The sequence below is a fragment of the Otolemur garnettii genome, unplaced genomic scaffold (assembly GCF_000181295.1).
Source record: "Otolemur garnettii isolate 467f Iridium unplaced genomic scaffold, OtoGar3 scaffold00038, whole genome shotgun sequence".
NCBI lineage: Eukaryota > Metazoa > Chordata > Mammalia > Primates > Galagidae > Otolemur > Otolemur garnettii.
The window spans coordinates 14,611,644-14,633,025 of NW_003852433.1; the positions used below are offsets into that span (position 1 = coordinate 14,611,644).

The 21,382-nt window shown below is 51.0% G+C and overlaps 1 protein-coding gene across 1 annotated transcript in view; it reads left to right on the forward strand.

The window, feature by feature from the left end:
- DDX54 (DEAD-box helicase 54) overlaps positions 1-20,758 on the forward strand; it is a 25,405-nt gene extending 4,647 nt beyond the window's left edge. The window contains exons 3-20 of the mRNA XM_003789961.3: positions 959-1,029; positions 1,595-1,783; positions 1,904-1,953; positions 4,489-4,530; positions 4,658-4,753; positions 6,251-6,372; positions 6,543-6,604; positions 6,711-6,842; positions 8,227-8,437; positions 11,531-11,665; positions 13,045-13,275; positions 13,366-13,439; positions 15,113-15,313; positions 16,351-16,493; positions 16,575-16,688; positions 17,225-17,329; positions 17,723-17,835; positions 20,152-20,758. Of these exons, the coding sequence (XP_003790009.2) occupies positions 959-1,029; positions 1,595-1,783; positions 1,904-1,953; positions 4,489-4,530; positions 4,658-4,753; positions 6,251-6,372; positions 6,543-6,604; positions 6,711-6,842; positions 8,227-8,437; positions 11,531-11,665; positions 13,045-13,275; positions 13,366-13,439; positions 15,113-15,313; positions 16,351-16,493; positions 16,575-16,688; positions 17,225-17,329; positions 17,723-17,835; positions 20,152-20,384 (2,324 nt within the window). The 3' untranslated portion in view covers positions 20,385-20,758. The remainder of the gene's footprint in view (positions 1-958; positions 1,030-1,594; positions 1,784-1,903; positions 1,954-4,488; positions 4,531-4,657; positions 4,754-6,250; positions 6,373-6,542; positions 6,605-6,710; positions 6,843-8,226; positions 8,438-11,530; positions 11,666-13,044; positions 13,276-13,365; positions 13,440-15,112; positions 15,314-16,350; positions 16,494-16,574; positions 16,689-17,224; positions 17,330-17,722; positions 17,836-20,151) is intronic.
- Positions 20,759-21,382: the final 624 nt, after the last annotated feature.

Below are 21,382 nucleotides of genomic sequence, written 5' to 3' on the forward strand. Positions count from 1 at the left end.
TTGTTGTTTGGCAGGCCCGGGCTGGGGATTCGAACCCGCCACCTTAGGTGTATGTGGCTGGCGCCTTAGCCACTTGAGCCACAGGCGCCGAGCCCGTATTCAGTCTTGAAAGGCTACCCCCCACCTTTTAGCATCATGTGGGTCACTTTTCAACACCCACACCTGCACCTGTCACAGGCCCTTGTCACTTAACATCCTTTTTTTAATTATTGAGAATTTGAACATACAAAAAAGAATAGAATACAGTGAGTCTCCACATACCTAACCTCTGTCTCCAACAGATGTTAATAGTCTTGATTTAGCCACACACCCATCCTGGTTGATCCTGAAACACCCCAGACATCCTGTTGTATCTGTAATTACTTCACATAGTCTCTAAGGAGTGCCGGATCTTACCATGCCTAAAACTAACACACAACTTCTCAGTGTCATCTAAGGCCCTATCAGTGTTCAGAGGTCCCCCATTGTCTCATGACATTAAGAATGGACACAGGCTTGGCACCTGTGGCTCAAGCAGCTAAGGCGCCAGCCACATATACCTGAGCTGGTGGGTTCGAATCCAGCCCGGGCCCGCCAAACAACAATGACATCTGCAACCAAAAAATAGCCAGGCGTTGTGGCAAGCGCCTGTAGTCCCAGCTACTTGGGAGGCGGAGGCAGCAGAATCGCTTGAGCCCAGGAGGAGGTTGCTGTGAGCTATGATGCCACAGCACTCTACCCAGGGTGACAGCTTGAGGTTCTGTCTCAAAAAAAAAGAGGGGACACAAAACAGCATCCAAATAGAACTCACACAGTTGATACACAAGTCTCATTTGAGCTTTTAGTTTTTTGCTTTATTGATTTTCTTTTTTCTCCTTGCCATGTGTTTGTTGACAAAGCAGTCATCTGTCCTGTGAAGTTTTTGTGGTGTGGTGCCATGGGGGTCCCCAGCCCCTGACCCTTCCCATGTCTCCCCCAGGCTTGAGCTACCCAGTGTTCAAAGGCATCATGAAGAAGGGCTACAAGGTGCCCACGCCCATCCAGAGGAAGGTGAGAGAAAAATGAACGAAGAAAACAACAACAAAACAAAACAGAGGAAGGTGGGGGTGGGATGGGGAGGGGTGACTTGGCCCTCCTGTCTGGTTCTGGACGGACCCCCCTTGTCCTAGTTGTCCCGCCAATTGCCCCCTTTACTCTAGCTAAAGTCCACTGCGATGCACCATTTCACAGGTGGAAAGAGTTCCGCACAGGCAGCTCACAGGTACCCTATCATTTGGGACTCCTGGTTATTGTCCTCAGATGTTTAGCCAAGTGAGGGGCAGTGTGTCTCTGAGGTCCTAAGGAGGAGGATTAGACAAGGAGGTAGCATCTGATTCACCCTGAAGAAAGATGTTTCAATATTGCAGAGTTGAGGGTAATGAGCTGTTTATCCCCAGAGGCATGCAAACAGGCTCTTGTGAGAATAGGCAAGAATGGGATCAGGGCTGGGTGACAGGTCCCTGCACATTCACTGAGATCCCTTAGCACTCCCACTTCCCAAGGCTTTGAAGCACTGGCTCACGTGGTGTTTGGGTGCTGGAGCTGACCCTCAGCCTCTCTGCTTGTGCCTCTCCAGACCATCCCAGTGATCCTGGATGGCAAGGACGTGGTGGCTATGGCCCGGACAGGCAGTGGCAAGACAGCCTGCTTCCTCCTCCCCATGTTTGAGCGGCTCAAGACCCGCAGTGCCCAGACTGGAGCCCGTGCCCTCATCCTCTCACCTACCCGAGAACTAGCCCTGCAGACCATGAAGTTCACCAAAGAGGTGTGTCTGGGCCGGGGTGGCAGGCACTGGGGCTGCCCCAGTACCAGGAAGGGAGGATGTGAGTGGGCTGAGTCATTTCACCCTCACCCTCTCTCAATCAGTTTCTCTCTCTCTCCACAGCTGGGCAAGTTCACTGGCCTCAAGACTGCCCTGATCCTGGGCGGGGACAAGTAAGGGCTCCCTTACCTCATGCCATGGTCACCACCATACCCCCATGTCCCAGAAACATTAGACTGGTTGATTGTTAATCAAAATGACTTCTCTGCACATTAAAAAAAAAAAAAAAAGCTAGTACAGGGAAACATGCAATAAAATACTGAAATAATTTGCCCACAGAAGCATGGTCCCTCAGACAGAAAATTCTGGTACTCTTGAAATAAAACTGTTGGCTCATAGGGTCAATTAAATGGGTAGCATAAGTGAATATGTTTTATTTTTATTTATTTATTTATTTCTTTGGAGACAGACTCAAGCTGTTACCCTGTGTAGAGTGCCATGGCATCACAGCTCACAGCAACCTCCAACTCCTGAGCTCAAGCAAGTCTCCTGCCTCTGCCTCCCAAGTAGCTGGGACCACAGGTGCCCACCACATGCCTGGCTAATTTTTGGTTGCAGCAGTCATTGTTGTTTGGCGGGTCCAGGCTGGATTCTAACCCACGAGCTCAGGTTTATGTGGCTGGTGCCTTAGCCACTTGAACCACAGGCGCTGAGCCAGTGAATATGTTTTAATATGCCTAACTACAGGTTTTTTAAAAGTAGAATGTGCAAAAATCAAGGAAAGTTTGTATTCAGTTCAAATTTGTAATATGCATTATTTCCTGAAGTGTTCGTACCATCCTCCCCAGGTGGCAGTTGCCACATCTGTTTTACAGATGAGCAAACTGAGGAAGTGATAGGCTTAGAGTCAGGCAGTGATTCCATAGTCAAGCTGGGATTGAATCTAGTCTCCTGGCTGACCCCATTCCCTGTTCCAAAGTTTCTCAAAGGGCAACCGCAGTGCCACTGTTAAGAATCACTCTTGGGCGGCACCTGTGGCTGAGTGGGTAGGGCGCTTAGCCCCATATACAGAGGATGGTGGGTTCAGACCTGGCCCCAGTCGAACTGCAACAAAAAAATAGCCAGGTGTTGTGGTGGGCACCTGTAGTCCCAGCTACTCAGGAGGCTGAGGCAAGAGAATTGCTTAAGCACAGGAGTTGGAGATCGCTATGAGCAATGTGAGGCACTCTACTCAGGGTGATAAAGTGAGACTCTGTCTCTACAAAAAAAAAAAAAAAAAGAATCACTCTTAAGTCTGGGTGAGGTGGCTCACGCCTGTAATCCCAGCACTCTGGGCAGCCGAGGTGACTGGATTGCTTGAGCTCATGAGTTCGCGACCGGCCTAAGCAAAAGTGAGGCCCCATCTCTTAAAAAAAACAAAACAACTAGCCGGGTGTTGTGATGAGCGCTTATAGTCCCAGCTACTTGGAAGGCTGAGGCAAGAGAATCACTTGGGCCAAGAGTTTGTGGTTGCTGTGAAGTATGATACCATAGCATTCTACTGGGGGCAAGAAAGGGAGACTCTGTCTCAACAAAATAAAAAAACCCAGCCCTGGAGGTGCCCGTAGGTCAGTGGGTAGGACGCTGGCCACATACACTGAGGCTGGCAGGTTCAAACCTGGCCTGGGCCAGCTAAAACAACTGACAACTGCAACAACTAAAAAGTAGCCAGGCATTGGGCGGGTGTAGTCTCAGCTACTTGGGAGGTTGAGGCAAGAGAATCGCTTAAGCCCAAAAGTTTGAGGTTACTGTGAGCTGTGACCCCATGGCATTCTAAACCAGGGTGACAGCTTGAGACTCTGTCTCAAAAAAAAAAAAAAAAAAAAATAAAATACCCAGGCACAGTGGTTCACATCCATAATCTTAGCACTTGAGAGGCCAAGACGGTTGGATTGCCTGAGCTCACAGGTTCAAGACCAGCTGGCACTAGAGCAAGACCCCATCTCTAAAAATAGCTGGGCGTTGTGGCAGGCACCTATAGTCCCAACTACTTGGGAGGCTGAGACAAGAGAATCACTTGAGCCCAGGAGATTGAGGTTGCTGTGAGCTATGATGCCATAGCACCAACGGTGACAAAGTGAGACTCTATCTCAAAACAAAAACGAACAAAAATCACTCTTGATTCTTAGAGTTTGCTTTTCAGTGCTTTTATTTACATTGTAATTTATTAACTCAATAGTTTGGGGTTGTCAGAGTTCCCTAGGGAGTACTGGCCCAGGCTTCTGGGTCCTACAGGGGTCCTGGGTCCTACAGGTGTCCAAAGTATGTTTCATAGGACTAAAGTTAGGGAGGATGCCCAAAAGTTTTAAAGACAAGAACACAGAGATCCAGGGAACTTGGGTTCTATTTGGTAGTTCCAAGGTTAACTGCTAGCTGGCACTGTTGGTGGAAAGCAGCTTTATTGCTACCTGGAGCAACAGAGGAAACAAGGTGGTTTCTGTGGTTTGAGCCTATCTGGTTGGGGAATTCTTTGTTGTAACAATTTTGTATATTTCAACTTAAGGCTTTTGTCAAGGCAATGCCTTTGCCTCTATCTCAGTAATAGCCTTTCCTCAGTTATAGTCTGTATTCTTGGGGGTGAGGTGTGGGACCTTATCTGGGCATTTGATTGTGGGAAGGGAGAAAGACTGAAGAGACCTGTTCAATCTAATCCCTCCTTCCTTCCCTAGAATGGAAGACCAGTTTGCAGCCCTGCACGAAAATCCCGACATGTGAGTTTGTGCATTGAGGGTGATGCTTTGGCATCCCTTCCTGTTGTCTGGTGAAGGGTGAGAAGGCTATGGGGCTATTGTGATGGCCTTGGCCCTGGGGTGACCTCGCCTGTGCATGCCCTTCCAGAATCATTGCCACACCTGGGCGGTTGGTGCATGTCGCTGTGGAGATGAACCTGAAGCTGCAGAGCGTAGAGTACGTGGTATTCGATGAAGCAGACCGGTAAGGCTGCACTCAGCCCTGAGTACTTACGTCAGTGTCCCTAAGACTGGGAGGACTGAGGGAGAGGAAGCCGGCAAGGGGAAGGCTCCAAGTATGGACTTTAGACCACAAGCAATGCTAGAGCTCTTCTCTTAGGCTCCCTGACTACTATTTTTAATTTCCACTGTTGGTGGAAGGCAGCTTTGTTGTCACCTGGAGCAACAGAGGGAATAAGGTGGGTGCTGTGGTTTGAGCCTGTCTGGTTGGGGAATTCTTTGTTGTAACAATTTTTTTGTATGTTTCAACTTAAGGCTCTTGTCAAGGCAATGCCTTTGTCTCCCATCTCTATAATAGCCTTTCCTCAGTTACAGTCTCTATTCTTGGGGATGAGGTGTGAGTGTGAGACCTCATCTGGGTATTTTTTTTTTAAGAGACAGAGTCTCACTTTATTGCCCTTGGTAGAGTGCTATGACATCACAGCTCACAGCAACCTCCAACTCATGGGCGTAGGTGATTATCTTGCCTCAGCTTCTGGAGTAGCTGGGATTACAGGTGCCCACCAAAATGCCTGGCTATTTTTTTTTGCTATTGTTATTGCAGTTTGGCTGGGGCCAGGTTTGAACCTATCACCCTCAGTATATGGGGCCAGCACCCTACCTGCTGAGTCACAGGCACTGCCTGTGGGTATTGAAAACAGCAATAAAAAACTAGCATGTGATTTCAAAAATTTTCTTGTAATTTTCATTTTTCTTTTTTCTTTTTTTTGAGAGAGAGTCTCACTATGTCACCCTTGGTAGAATGCCTTGGTAGAATGCATCACAGCTCACAGCAACCTCCAACTCTTGGGCTTAAACAATTCTCTTGCCCCAGTCTCCCAAGTAGCAAGGACTACATGTGCTAGCTACAAGCCCAGCTATTTTTTGTTGTAGTTGTTGTTGTTTAGCAAGCAGGGCTGGTTGGAACTCACTAGCCCCGGTGCATGTGGCTGGTGTCCCAACCACTGAGCTATGAGTGACGAGCCAAAATTTTCATTTTTTTTCAGAGTTTTTTTTTTTTTTTAACCATAAAGTTGAGAGCATGGACTCAGCTGCCAGGCAGGAGTGGGCTCAAATTCTATCCATGCTACTACTTCAGCTCCATGAATTTGGGCAAACCACCAAGGCGCCCTGGGCCCCTCTATAGTTGAGCACTGGCTGCCGCCACTACAAAATAGGGATAAAATAGCATGAACCACACAGGATCTGTGAGGACCAAAGACCTACAAAGTACTTCACATGCTTAGCACAGAGTAAGGTCTGTAATGGTTTTATTTCAACATGAGTAAGTAAGAAACAACAGAGAGGACAGATTCCTGACTTCAAGGTCATTGTCACTCATGAAGTTGTGAGTGAATGGAATGAAAGAAGTACGTGAGGCACGTGGCAGACATCTTGTAATCAGGGACAACTGAGGTTGGAGCTCCTTGGGGTGGATACCTCATTCTTATTCGATCCTGCCCCCTGCTTTCTGCCCTTCCAGACTCTTTGAAATGGGGTTTGCAGAGCAGCTGCAGGAAATCATCGCCCGCCTCCCAGATGGCCACCAGACCGTGCTTTTCTCAGCCACACTACCCAAACTTCTGGTGGAGTTTGCCCGGGCCGGTGAGTGTGGGTGGGGGAGGGTGGAGCTGCCCTCTGGTGGCTGCACACGGAACTGCAGCTCCAAGATCCGCTGTGGGCAGTGCTGGTTCCCACAGGAGAGGCCCAGTGGTGTCTTCCCCTATCCCCTATCTCTCGGTGACCCCGCGTAACCTTCCGCGTGCCTCCCGCAGGCCTCACGGAACCCGTGCTCATCCGGCTAGACGTGGATGCCAAGCTCAACGAGCAGCTCAAGGTGAGGCTGCATCTGTTGCTCTGTCCTGGCCGACATGGCCAGGTGAGCCCTTCAGGCCCTCCACCAGGGACCCTGTGAGCCAATCCGTGTGTCCCTCTCCCCATAGACCTCCTTCTTCCTGGTGCGGGAGGACACCAAGGCTGCTGTGCTGCTCTATCTGCTGCGCAACGTGGTGCGGCCCCAGGACCAGACAGTGGTATTTGTGGCCACAAAGCACCATGCTGAATATCTCACAGAGGTGAGCAGGGCCCTACATGCATAGGGCTGGGAACCCCACTGGGGCATCTCCTGTGGGGACCAAGTGGTTCCGTCTGCGGCCACCAGAGCGCAGCACTAGAGCAGAACATGGAACTGCAGGGCTCAATACCTTCAGCTTTTTATTAGGAAAAACTTCAGACAGGTACTAACATCAGAAAATAGTTATCATGAACTCCTGAGCACTTGTTATCTACATGTAACTGTTACCAACTCATGACCGGTCTTGATTACCTATTATTTTTCCTTTTATCCAGGTCTTCTGAAGTGCATCCTACCCACACTATCATTTTTCTATAAATTTTCAGTGTTCAACGTGTTTGAATTTTTTTTTCCTTTTTTTTTGAGACAGAGTCTCACTCTGATGCCCTGGCATCATAGCTCATAGCAACCTCAAACTACTAGCAATCTTCTTGCCTCAGCCTCCTGAGTAACTGGGACTACAGCTGCCTACTATAATGCCTGGCTACATTTTCTATTTTCGGTAGATTTCAGACCAATTGCTCAAACTGGTCTCAAACTCTTGAGCTCAGGGGATCTACCCATCTTGCCTCCCAGACGTGCTGGGATTACAGGTGTGAGCCACTGAGTCTGGCCCAGTGTATTTGAATTTTTAAAATTGAGATATAACTCACATTCAGTAAAAACTGTATAAAATGCCTTTGTTATATATGAGCAACATGAACCTTGGCTGGATCAAAGCATGGGGGACCCAGTGCCTTGGCAGCCCTCAGAGTCCTAGGAGCCACTCCTGGGGACATGGCTCACTGGGATCATGCAGTGTTAAGTGAACACATACTTAACAGTGCTGGTGGGGTACAGCTGGTGGGGTCACTGGTGAATAAAACCAAAATAGTAATTTTTAAATAGTAAATTTTAAAGAAGAGTTAACCCTCTCACAGCCCTTCCTATATCCCAGGCTGTGTTCCCAGTGTCATATGTGTATTAATTCATTTAATTCGCATAACAAAGTTATAAAGAAGGAGCAATCATTTTCTTCATTCTACGCATGAGGAAATCAAGGCACACAGAGAGGTTTGGTAACCTGCCCAAGGTCACAGCTTGTTAATGACAAAGTCAGGATGAGGCTTATGTCCTAGGGTGACACTTGAGCACATGTCATCTCCTTTGATACTCAGACAACCCTACAGAGAGGTGGGAGGTGACATAAGCCTCGTTTATACCAATGAAGATACCAAAATGGGGTCGGCAGCAGAGCTAGGATTCCAAGCAAGAGTACCAGACTCTAGAACCGATTGTTTCATCTCTGTTTCATGTCACCCCATGCTCCCTGCCATGGCCTGGCCTCTTCTCTCCCTCCTCCGAGTCTCCTCACGTCCCCTCCCTCCAATCTTTACTCTGAACAGCTGCTGACGGCCCAGTGTGTGAGCTGCACTCACATCTACAGTGCCCTGGACCAGACAGCCCGCAAGATCAACCTCGCTAAGTTTACACTCGGCAAGTGCTCCACCCTCATTGTGACTGACCTGGCTGCCCGGGGGCTGGACATCCCACTGCTGGACAATGTCATCAACTACAGCTTCCCTGCCAAGGGCAAGCTCTTCTTGCACCGTGTGGGTAAGGACCTGGGGCTGGACAGGACATGGGCTGGGGCTCCAGGTCTCAGCGGGAGCCGAGGGCACAGGGCTCGACTCCTGCCACTATAGGTAGGGAAACCAAGGCCCAGGGAAGGACTGATCAATTAAAATCCATGGGGGACATGGCCGGGGCTTGATCCTAATGGTGGCCCTACAGTACCCCATAGGTGATCTTCCCTCTCTGTGTTCCCCAGTCCTGGGCTTCATCTGTCTCTTTCTCACTGTGATAGTTGACAAAGTGGGCCCTCAGCCACCTCCTCCCTGCTTCCTCTCCTGAAATTCTCTTTAGCTTTTCTCCTGGATGCCTTTGCAACTTTTAAGTACCTGTCTCCTGCCTCTTGTTCCATCAGCTCCAGATGGCACCTTCTGCCTTTCCTGCTTTGTCACATCAGGATATTGAGCCCCTGCCTTTCCCTCAGCACTCACAGGCCAACATGCTCCATTTATTTAATTAATTTTTTATCTTATTTTATTTTATTTTATTTTGAGACAAAGTCTCACTTTGTTCTCCTCAGTAGAATGCAATGATGTCATAGTTCACAGCAACCTCAAACTCCTGGGCTCAAGTGATTCTCTTTATTTATTATTTTTGCTGGGGCCGGGGTTGAACCTACCACCTCTGGTATATGGGGCCAGCGCCCTACTCCTTTGAGCCACAGTGCTGCCCCTCAAGTGATTCTCTTGCATCAGCCTCCTAAGTAGCTGGGACTACAGGTACTCACCATGACACCTGGCTATTTTTTTAGAGACAGTGTCTTGCTGTGGCTTAGGCTGGGCTTGAACTCCTGAGCTCAAGCAGTCTATTTCCCTCAGTGGCTTAGGCTGGCCTTGAACTCCTGAGCTTAGGCAGTCCACTTCCCTCAGTTTCCCAGAATGCTAGGATTACAGGCTCAATTTTTTATTTTTCTAGAGACATAGTCTTGCTCTGTTGCCCAGGCTGGTGCAATTATAGTTCACTGAGGCCCCAAACTCCTGGGCTCAAGTGATCCTTCTGCCTCTGCCTCCCAAGTAGCTAGGACTATAGGTGTCTACCATCCTATCTGGCTAATTTGTTTTTTTTTTTTTTTTTTAGAGATAGGATCTCACGATGTCAGTCAGGTTACTCTTGAACTCCTGACTTCAAGTGATTTTTCCCACCTCAGCTTCCCAGAGAGCTAGGATTATAGATGTGAGCCACTGCACCTGGCCTTTTTTTTTTTTAATTTTATTACAAAGGTAATAGGATTTTAACATGAACTTTGGGGGATACAGATCAATTCATAACATATTCATTGTAGGAAAACAGGAAAGACAAGAGAAGCACCCAGAGGACAGTAAGTCACTCAGCCTTCGCTGATGATTGGGACAGCTCAGGTTCTGGTGTCAGGTTATGGTCCAGGCGTTTACTTGTAGCACTCTGTGCAGTGGGCACTGTCAGCATCGGCTCCATTTTTCAGATGAGAAAACTGAGGCCAGGGAGGTTGACTAGACAGGTATCATACAGGTTGCTAAGTGGGGAGGACAGGATTGGAACCTAAATACGGATGGTTCCTGACTTAGTGGTCCAGGTTATGATACTTTGACTTTATGATGGCGCCAACCTAACTGCTCTGTTTTTCACTTTCACCTAGCTACCTAAGATATTCAGTACTTTATTATAAATATAAGCTTTGTGTTAGATGATTTTGCCCAGCTGTACGCTAGTATAAGTGTGCTGAGCACATTTAAGGTAGGCACGGCTAACCTATGATGTGCAGTAGGCTTAGGTGCGTTAAGTGGGTTTGTACTTATGGTGGGTTTATTGAGACATAGTCTCATAGTTAAGTCTGTGAGTCGCATCGGAAGTCGAGGAGCATCTATAGTCTCATTTCAGAGACCGCCATCCCCCATTGCTCTTTGATGACATGGCCCTTATTTTGGTGTATGTCCTTTGACACCTTCTAGTTTTTCTTTTTTCTTTTCATTGTGGTAAAACATACATAACATACAGTTTACCATTTTTAGCCATTTTCAAGTGTACAGTTCAGGGCATATTTACTTCGTTGTGTAACTGTCACCACCATCCATTCCCAGAACTTTTTCATCATCCCTAACCCAAACTCTCCTCATTAAACAGTATCCCCCTCAGCTGCCCATAACCACTGTTCTACTTTCTTTGCCTTTAGTATGCATATCATGTTTGTAAATATAGGTAAATGAAGTAGGTGTGCGAGAGAGAAAAAACTGGTGGACAAGGTTTCTTTGAGTTGCTCTGCCTGTGATTGAGCAACATTGAATACGAATATTCTGGCTGCCCAGTGCAGGGTGGAAGAACATCTGGAGAGTGGAGTTCTCTGCCCTGCAGCCCTCTGGGCAGGGCTCATGGTGGCCTCCATCTGGGTGTCCAGCCTTGGACCTTGAGGGGTACATTTCTTTGGGTACCATCCGTTGTCTCCTACTTTGTTACTCTGTGGACAGCTAGTTCTGCATGTCCTGGGAGAGGTCCTCAGGAGTGCCCCCCCCCAAAGGGAATTTCTCATGTGCCACATGACCAACAGGGCAAATCAGACAACTTCAAGTGAAATTTCCAAATGTTGCAACACTTTGTTTCCCAAGATACAGTTACAAACGAAAATGAAACAATACGTATGAATTTACTTAACAGAAAATCAGAGAGCCAGAGTATGGTGACTCATGCCTGTGTTCCTAACACTTTGGGAGACTGAGGCAGGTAGATTTCTTTTTTCAGCTCAGGAGTTTGAGACCAGCCTGAGGAAGAGTGAGACCCCAGCTCTACTAAAAAAAATAGAAAAATTAAAAAAAAAAAAAAGAAAGAAAAACTAGTCAGGTATCATGGTGGGTGCCTATAGTTCCAGCTGCTTGGGGACTGAGGCAAGAGAATCGCTTAAGCCCTAGAGTTTGAGGTTGCTGTGAGCTTTGACACCATGGGCACTCTATGAAGGGGAACAGAGCGAGATTCTGTCTAAAAATAAAAATTCAGAAAATTGGAATCATAATGGCTATTTTCATAGCCTGCTTTTTTTTTTTTTTTAACTTCACCATATATTGTAAATATTTTTTTCTTTTCTTAAGTTTGACCATCTACTTCTTGCAGGCCGTGTGGCCCGAGCTGGCCGAAGTGGCACAGCCTACTCCTTGGTGGCCCCCGATGAAGTCCCTTACCTGCTAGACCTGCACCTCTTCCTGGGCCGTGCTCTCACCCTTGCCCACCCCCATGAGGAGTCCTCAGGTGAGTGGAGGCTAGGCTGCGGCTGGGGGATCTACTCCAGACAGGGTTCAGCCCTATCCTGGGTTTGGGAGGAGGTAGGACAGCTTTGACTCCAGGGGAAGATCCCTGTACTTTAAACTCAGGATTTCACAAAACAATCCAGAATTGTGGTGTCTACTGGGAAATGGTTTGATCTGGCCAGGCCTGGGGTTATTCTTAAGGCAGTGCTCAGCTATGGACACCATCTGCCAGCTCCTCTTGTCTGTGTGGCCTGCCCAGCCCCTGCAGGCACCTGATTTGAGACCTTGCACTTGACTAAGTTTTTAGGGGAGCCAGAGGAGGGAGAGAGAGACTCGAGTTTCATCCACTGCAAGCTAACAGATGATTCCTTTATACACATACTCCAGAGTAAGAATGCTTGGGACAGGTGACAGCAGTCCTGATTGTCTCTGTCCGTGGACCTCCACTGTGGGCCAAACCCATGGGCCTGCTATGTAGTAGGCACCCAAAACATCTTGTATTATTGGTCCATTTCTGATGGAGGGAGGGCTGTTATCACCTCTGCTTTACAGATGAGGGAACAGATGCAGAGAGGCCCCCCATGTGCCATATAGCAGGGAGGTGGAGGAACTGAGATTCAGGTCTGTCCAGAGCCCTGACATCCTTGCTCAGAGAGAACATGGCCAGCCTCCCACCTCAGAGACCTGGTTCCCCTCCACCTTGGCTACCAGCAGCATTCACTGTCCAGGCCACAGCTCCCTAAGGTGCCCACTTGGCCCCACAGTATCCCAGCCTGGGAACCCCTATGCCTGGAGGCACTTTGAAAGCACATGCTGCAGTAGGAACCATTTGGGGTCAGAAACAAGGACACAGGAAGGGGCTGAAGGTGGTGAGGAGGGGGTTTTGTGGGGTCACTGGAGTGGAGCCTCAGTCAAACTGCTCCACAGTAGTCTGGAAGTAGAGGCTTGAAGAGCAAGTCGGAGGGGCTTCCTTGGGAGTAGAGAAGAGTGCTGGTGCCAAACTCTAGTCAAGGGTTGCTAGGAGGGCCCTGTCTCAGCCCCAGGGGCAGGTGACAGACAGGAAGCAGGAGGAAGTGGACCCTGGGCCAGCATGCTGCCCTGAGCATGTGACCCTGCAGCATAAACAGATAATGTGGCTGTGGGGCTTTATTTACAGACCAGGTGGCCAGCCCCTAGGCTGTAGTTTGTCGACCCCCTGGACTAATTGATGCATTCAGGTGTCTGGGCATAGTATCTGCCCAGGAAGTGACAGTTGCTTTTGTGGTGATTGTTTTGTAGCTGTTATTCTGTGGCTTGGAGGCCAGATTGGGACCTAGGATTAGGCTGTGGGCAGGTGGGCCAGGCAGTGAGGGCCCTGACCAGGCACTGTGTGGGGTACAGGTTTGGTTGGTGTGGATGGCGTCCTGGGTCGGGTGCCACAGAGCGTGGTGGACGAGGAGGACAGTGGACTGCGGAGTGCCCTGGAGAAGTCGCTGGAGCTTCGGGGCCTGGGGCGTGTGGCTGACAATGCACAGCAGCAGTACGTGCGCTCCCGGCCGGCACCCTCGCCCGAGTCCATCAAGAGGGCCAAGGAGCTGGACCTGGTGGGGCTGAGCCTGCACCCTCTCTTCAGTGAGTCCCTGTGTGGAGCAAGGGGTTGTTGGGGTAGCAGGCAGACTGGGTAGAGCCATCCCCCAGTGTTAACACCTCCCGTGCTTTCAGGCTCATGCTTCGAGGAGGAAGAGCTGCAGCGGCTGAGGCTGGTGGACAGCATCAAGAACTACCGCTCCCGGGCGGTGAGTGGGGACCGGGCTGGGGCCGTGCTCTGAGCTCAGGACAGTGAAAGCCTAGAGCTGGCAGGTGTTAGGGCAGGGGTCACATAGGGGCGGCGGTGGTGCCGTATGTGGATTGCCCTCCTGACCTTGGTAGAGATTTTCATCTGAGCTTATAGTTCCTTTTTTTTTTTTTTTTGAAGTCTCACTTTGTTGCCCTTGGTAGAGTGCTGTGACATTATAGCTCACAGCAACCTCAAACTCCTGGGCTCAAGGGATTCTCTTGCCAGGCAGCACCTGTGGCTCAAAGGAGTAGGGTACTGGCCCCATATGCCGGAGGCGGTAGGTTCAAACTCAGCCCTGGCCAAAAACTGCAGGAAAAACTAAAAAGAGAGATTTTCTTGCCTCAGCCTCCCAAGTAGCTGGGAATACAGGTGCCTGCCACAATACCTGGCTGTTTTTAGAGACGGAGTCTCGCCCTTGCTCAGGCTGGTCTCCAACCCATGAGCTCAGGCAATCCACCTGCCTCGGCCTCCCAGAGTGCTGGGATTACAGGCGTGAGCCACTGTTCCCAGCCCTAGGATTACAGGGAGTTTATAGTTTCTATTTTTTTTTTTTTTTTTGAGACAGAGCCTTAAGCTGTTCCCCTGGGTAGAGTGCCATGGCATCACAGCTCACAGTAACTTCCAACTCCTGGGCTCAAGTGAGTCTTCTGCCTCAGCCTCCCAAGTAGCTGGGACCACAGGCACCCGCCACAATGCCTGGCTATGTTTTGGTTGCAGCCATCATTGTTAGGTGGGCCCAGGCTGGATTCGAACCCACCACCTTAGGTGTATGTGGCTGGCACCTTAGCCACTTGAGCCACAGGCGCCAAGCCAAGTTTATAGTTTCTTAACCTCAGCCTTGGCTTTGGCAGATGCCCTTTTTCTGGAACCATCCCTGCTGGTCCATGACAGGTTCTATGGGGTAGGTATTCCCTACAGATGGCTCACCAAGGGAAGTGGCATACTCATGACCTGTTAGAGGCCTCAAGAGCTGGCTTTCCAGACCTTTCTTCACTCTGTCCCACTTTTTGGCTAACACTAAGCACCCCATCTTGTACATGTGGGAGGCGGTGCATAAAAGGAAGGAAAGACTTAATCAGGTATAGGCAGGTCTGCCAGGCAGCTAAAGGAGAGGGAGCGTGTCATGGTTAAAAGCAGCAGTTTCAACTTGGCGCCTGTGGCTCAAGTGGCTAAGGCGCCAGCCACATACACCTAAGGTGGTGGGTTCGAATCCCCAGCCTGGGCCTGCCAAACAACAATGATGGCTGCAACCAAAAAATGGCCAGGCATTGTGGCAGGCGCCTGTAGTCCCAGCTACTTGGGAGGCTGAGGCAGGAGACTCGCTTGAGCCCAGGAGTTGGAGGTTGCTGTGAGCTGTGATGCCATGGCACTCTACCCAGGGGGATAGCTTGAGGCTCCGTCTCCAAAAAAAAAAAAAAAAAAAAAGCAGCAGTTTCAGAGTCACTTAGACTAGGGTTGCTAAGCTCTTGCTTATCCTAGCTGTGTGACTTTAGGCAGGTTACTCACCTTCTCTGGATCTCTCTATCTGAAGTGCAAATAATGGGGAGGAGTGCCCATAGAGAGCATACCACATGGGGAGGGTGGTTGAGGTGGGAGACCAGTGAACAGAGGACTTTGGTGTCCCTTCCACAGACCATCTTTGAGATCAACACCTCTAGCCGGGACCTGAGCAGCCAAGTGATGCGTGCCAAGCGGCAGAAGGACCGCAAGGCCATTGCCAGGTTCCAGCAGGTGCGGCAGAAGGGGCTGGTGGGCCCAGTCCTGAGCCATCCTGCACTGCAGGAGGAGCAGCCTGAGGAGGAGGAAGAGGAGGACCCAGGAGAGAGTGTGGAGGTATAGGTGCCACCCTGGAGACCCTGGAGCATGGACCTAGGGTAGAGTGAAGGAGGTGGCTTAAGTTGTAGTGGCCCATGGGTGTCCTCAGGGCTTTGAGCAGTGGGTTGGGGGTGGATGCAGTGACTTAGTCCCAGTTTCCCCATCAGGAGAATCAGGGGATGGTAGGTACACACCCACTGTCCCTCGTCTAAAATCCTGGGGCTGATGAGTTTGGGATTCAGGATCTTTAGCATATAGACACTGTGTATGATATATCATCATTAGGGTCTGAGGTATCATGAGCTGTCAGACACATCAAAGGTTCTGCAGCAAGACATGTGAGTCTCTACACAGACTAGGTAGTCTCTGGTTGGCTGAAGTATGCTATTGCCACCAAGTGAATTTTGGGAAAGTTCATTTCTAGGGTGTCATGGACTGGGGCACTGCAGCCAAACGGCTATGGAGCCTGCCTCCTGGGCCCGCTGTGCAGATTCAGTGCCCAGTGCATGCAGGAGCCCACAGGTGCCTGGCAGTGTCAGCATGTCACTGTCATTCCCAGCCTGAGACTGGGCCAGACAGAAAGGGGCAGAGGAGAGACTTTTGGCAATGGGTAGTGTCAGACCTTGGGCCTTTGTGCCAGGAGGCAGGGCTGGAGGTCCATGAAGTGTCCTGTCTACCTGGTAGGTGATTCTTGGGCCTGCATGTCCACCCATATGTCCCAGTATGTGTTTCATTTGGACAGAGGGTTCAGTAGCTAAAAGCCTAGTAAGACCCCTAGACTAGTCTGTGTTTTATAGAGTAGGCCAGGCCCAGAGGGGCAGGGCCTTGCCTCAGTCATACAGCTGGGGGCACTGAGCTGTAACTGGAACATGAGTCTCTCCGTGGTTGGTACCTCACCCACAGCCCCCTGTCCTGACTTTCCTGGCCCTTGAGGCAGGGGCTGTGCTATGTGTGCCTGGGAAGCTCTGGCACCTTGCTGTGGGTGGGCTCGTGGGCAGGGAGGCCAGATGATACCCCAGGGACTGGAGGCATGACGCTGGGGCTTGGTCTACCAGAACGTCTTCACAGAGATCTTGGGCCGGAAGCGGCAGCAACCAGGACCCAACATGGGAGCCAAGAGGCGGAGGGAGGAGGCTCGGCAGCGGGACCAGGAATTCTATGTCCCCTACCGGCCCAAGGACTTCGACAGTGAGCGGGGGTGAGTGGCTAGCTGGGTTCTGGGTGGGGCAGGTGGGGCCATCTGGGGCCCCTATTAACCCAATCAAATTCCCCCCAACAGCCTGAGTGTTGGTGGCGATGGGGGGACCTTTGAGCAGCAAGTGACTGGTGCTGTCCTGGACCTGATGGGGGACGAAACACAGAACCTGACCAGGGGTCGGCAGCAGCTCAAGTGGTGAGTGAGCAAGTGAGCCTTGTTTGTGCCCCTTTCACCACCTGCTCCTTGCCCCACCCAGCGGGCAGGGTTACCACTTGATATTCTCACTCCCATGTTACCACCCAACAGCAGGGTGGTAGCCTCTTCATTTGATCTTACAGCACAAGGATCTTGATCCTGCCTGTCCTTTTTGCTGGCTGGTCTTTCTAGGTAGGGCTCATGACCTGTTTTGCTCACAAGGACTCTAGAGTCTAGCAAAGGTGGATGGACCCAAGGTCACACAGTCAGGAAGTGGGACCCTCCTTCAGGCCCTTGTCCCTGAGCTAGGGTTCCAATGCTTGTGCCAACCCCTAACCCCACACTCTATTTTGAGACCTCACCAGAGAAAGGTGAGGAGGGATAGGAAACAGACATTATTGAGTGCCAACTGCATGCCACACAAGGCTGCACTTAAAACACAAACAACCCAATGAAGTCAGGTGAGGAAACAGGCCCCAAGGAGCACCCTAGGCCATCTCCTTTCACGGCAGCCCTCCTAACTCCCTCTTCTGCAGGGACCGGAAGAAGAAGAGGTTTGTGGGACAGTCAGGACAAGAGGACAAGAAGAAGATCAAGACGGAGAGTGGCGGCTTCATTAGCAGCTCCTACAAGCGGGACCTGTATCCGGAGGGGCGGGGCCTGGGGGCGGGGCCTTTGGGGGCGGGGTTGAGCGGCTTCAGCCTCGGCTCCAATAAGTGGGACCTCAGTCTGCAAGGGGGCGGGGTCGGGGAGGGGTTAGAGAGAGATTGGGCCGAGAGGCTTCAGAAGCAGCAACCACCCTAATAAATGGGACTTGAGTCTGCTAGGGGGCGGGAAGGGGCGGGGCTGAACTGCTTCAGTAGCTGCAATACTAATAAGTGGCACCTGTGTCTGCTGGGTGGGCGGGGTTGAGCGCTTTCTTCTGGGGCTCTGTAGGTGGGACCTGTAGCTGCTTGGGCGGGAGGAGGGGCGGAGTCTGCTCAGCCCAGGGGCTTCGCGACGCCACACGCAGCTTCCTTAACTGGGCTTTCCAGCTACCAGAAGTGGAAACAGAAACAGAAAATTGATGATCGTGACTCAGAGGAGGAAGGGGCATCTGACCGGAGAGGCCCAGAGCGAAGAGGTGGGAAGCGAGGCCGTGGCCGAGGTGAGAGCCAGGGTAGCAAGTGTGGGTGTGCAGGTTGGCAGGGTTCGTGTCAGGTTAGAAAACAACTGAGGCAGAGGGATGTAGACCTGGGTCTTTTGGGCTGGACTCTGCCAGAGCCTTGGGTCCTTTCGTGGGCCCCATCTTACAAACATATGTTCCCCCTTCCCCTGTCCCTCGGTGGCGCTGATGGTCACTAGTACCACCTGACAGGGGAGAGTCAAGCCTCAGGCACATTATCCTGACCCCTTACCACTTGACAGATGAGGCAACTGGGATAACTTTTGGTAGATGACCAGTTTGCCTAATTCAGCCAGTTGTCCAGAAGCCTAGGGAACAGATGATGGTTCCTTGTGCCAGTGCTGCCATCTAGCCATTTCTCACCTGCAAAATGGCAGGGGCGTTCGGTTCAACCTGACAAGAAGTGAGCATGGAAAGATTCTCTGTGGACACACCCAGGGTGATGCTCTTTTTAACAAGGCCATAAGGAAGTTCATGTTGCATAAGGTGCCAGTCAGAAAGCAGCTCTGGCTCAAGGAGGAGGTGATTGCTGGGGAGGCTGAGGAAAGATCTTTCTTAAAATGTGGGTTGGCCAACTCCACCCACAGGGGCCCTCCCAGCTCACCATCTTTGACATGCTCTGCAGGGAGGGGACTGAAGCTAGGCCCCCTTCCAGCCCCACCACTGCTTTCCAGTGCAAGCCTGCTATCAGGGAGGGACTCGCACTTGCTGGATGGGGACAGGCTTATGTCCTGGACATGACATACATGGCCTGGGAGGCGAGAAGACTGCAAATGCTTTATAGGCAGAGAAACCCAGGTAGCTCATGAGGGCATTGACTGAATCTGGGTCACCCAGGTACCTGCTCCCTCCCACCTGTGGCCTTCCCTGAGGAGAAAGGAGTTTGGGACCATGTCCCAGCATGTCTTGGACTGACCCTGCACGTGCCCTGCCCCAGGGAGCTGGTCTCTGCTTCTTCTGTGTCTTTGTAACCTTTAGCCTGGGGCCTATTCTCTTTCCGTGACTTCCCTTCTGCCTTTCTGTGCCAGTTCTTTCATCTGTGGACACGTCTCCTGTCAGCATCATCCTTCCCTCTGTCTCCTCTGTTCCTCCTTCTCTTGCTCTTTCTGTCCCTGACTTACATTTCTTCTGCTTCCTTATTCCCTGTCCCTCTCTGTTTCCCTCTTGGCGCCTCTGTCCCAGAGGACAGAGGGTGGGTGTGTCCCTACCCCCAGATCCTCTGACACTTCACTTCTCTTTCTGTGGGTGCGTCCCTGCCCCCGGATCCTCTGACACTTTACTTGTCAGCCCCCGTTTTTACCTGGGTAAAACAGCACTGCTGTGGGCACTGACATGCAGTGGGTGGGCTGGGCTAGGCTTGGGGAGATGAGGGTGGGCTGTGGGAAGCAGCAGTCTATTCTCTCCTGTGCTCTTTTCTTATTGGAGGTGATGGCCCTGTTAGACACCCTGATGCCAATGGAGATATTTGGGACTGCCTCAGTGATCATTTGCCAGGGCACCTGGGAAGGCCACTGTTGTGGGTGGGGAGGAGCTTCATGTGGACAGGGAGCAAGGAGGAGGAGGATGACGATGACACAAGGCTTAGTGGGAGGCAGGTGGTACTCACCCTGTCAGAAAACTAAAAGAACAGGCTGCCCTCAAACCCAGTTATCTGGCTGGGGCAGAGCTGTTTTCCTCTGCTGCTGCCACTTTGTGTCCTCTGTGGCACTCTCTGTCTTCAGACAAGTCCCTTCTCCTCTCTAGCCTCCTCTGTTTTCTCTTCTGCCTAAAGGAGGATTAAGCTGCAGCCCTTTTTCACCCATCAAGCCTAGGACTGCAGAGATTAGGCAGAGATTAAAGTCTGTCTTTGTCACTGCTAGTGCCTCAGTGCCTGGCATATAGTAGGTGCTCAGTAAGTGTGTGTTGGATAATTTTTAATAGTAATAGTTTACTATGGGCCAGCCAGTGTTCTGAGCACTTCACGCATGTAAACTCATTAACTTTTATGAGGACCTCTAAGGCAGGTGCTGTTATTCATAATTCACAGATGGGGAAACTGAGGCCCTGGGCAGTTGAGTGACATACCCAAAATCTAAGTCACAGCTGGGATTTGAACCCCAGCATTTCTGGCCTTAGGTTTCATGCTATTGACCACTACAGTAGATTCCTAGACCTTTTTTAATCTCTACTGTGTACAGATGCTGGGGCTAGAGCAATGAGCATGGAATGGGAACAGGGGAATAGTCTGGGAGCATCTGGTAGGAGGCAACATCAGGGGTTGACCCACAGGCTGAGCTCCCTGAATCCCTCTCCTGGCAGGTTCATCCCAGCCACGCATCCCAGGCACCCCTGCAGGCCACGTGCGCTCAGAGCTCAAGACCAAACAACAGATCCTGAAGCAGCGGCGCCGAACCCAGAAGCTGCGCTTCCTGCAGCGTGGGGGCCTTAAGCAACTCTCTGCACGAAACCGTCATCGTGTCCAAGAGCTACAGCAGGGCGCCTTTGGCCGAGGTGCCCGCTCCAAGAAGGGCAAGATGAGAAAGAGGATGTAAGGACCAGGACCTGCAGCACCTTGCTGGGCCCTGGTGTGGACATCAGCAAACGTTTCCTCACACTACTGCGTACCTGTGCCTGGCACCAGGAGAGCTCCCTGCAGGAGCCAGCATCTGTGAAAAGGAGTGCTGTATGGCCACAGAAGGGCAGCAGCTGCATCTGCCTAAGACAGAGACATTTGAGCAGGGTCTTGAAGGGCGTGTAGGAGTTCACCAACAAAGCCAGGCAGGCCAAGACCTGAGTTGGCAACTCAGCTGCTGCTGCTTCCATGTGTTCTGGGTTCAGAGATCATGGCTACACAGGCCTGAGCCCTGAGTAGCTCAGGGTCCAGTGATGAAGTTTTTTAATGGAATAAATCTTTACTGAGCACCTCTGCTGGACCAGGAGTATAGAATCTACTTGGGGAGTGAAAGGGAGAGACACAGGGACTAAAATCTCAGCTAGGTTGGTGGGTGAGTTGAGAGTATGTGAGCATTCCCTGCATGATGCCACCCAGAGTCCCTGGAGGGTGGGTCTGCTAGTGTCTTCATTTAGCACATGAGGAAAAGGAGGCTCAGAGCACAAGCCAGTTGCTTGAGGTAGGAGGCAGGGCTGGGACTTAGGGCACAGCTGCTTCTCTCTGGTTGTGAAGAGGTTAGCACTGCCCTTCCCACCCCTGCCCACACACCAAGAGGTCAGGGTCTGTCCTGCCTTGTGTTGTGGCCTCTGTCCACCCTATGCCCTCTCACTCCCCACTCTATTTAGGGTTCTGAGGTCAAGGGTGACCCCAGCAGCTGGATTCTCTGGGTGGGCCTCTCAGCCACCACAGTCCTCAGTGTGAGCAGGTGCTCTGCACAAATATTTCTCAGGGCACCCCTCTTGCTGGTCCTGTTTATTTTACTTACCAAACACTGCTGTAGAATTTGCCCTGTTGTAAATACCTGACAGATACCAGCTTGCTCCCCACTGCCCTGCAATGGAGGGCTGCTCTATTCCCATATTATAGGTGGTTGCCCTC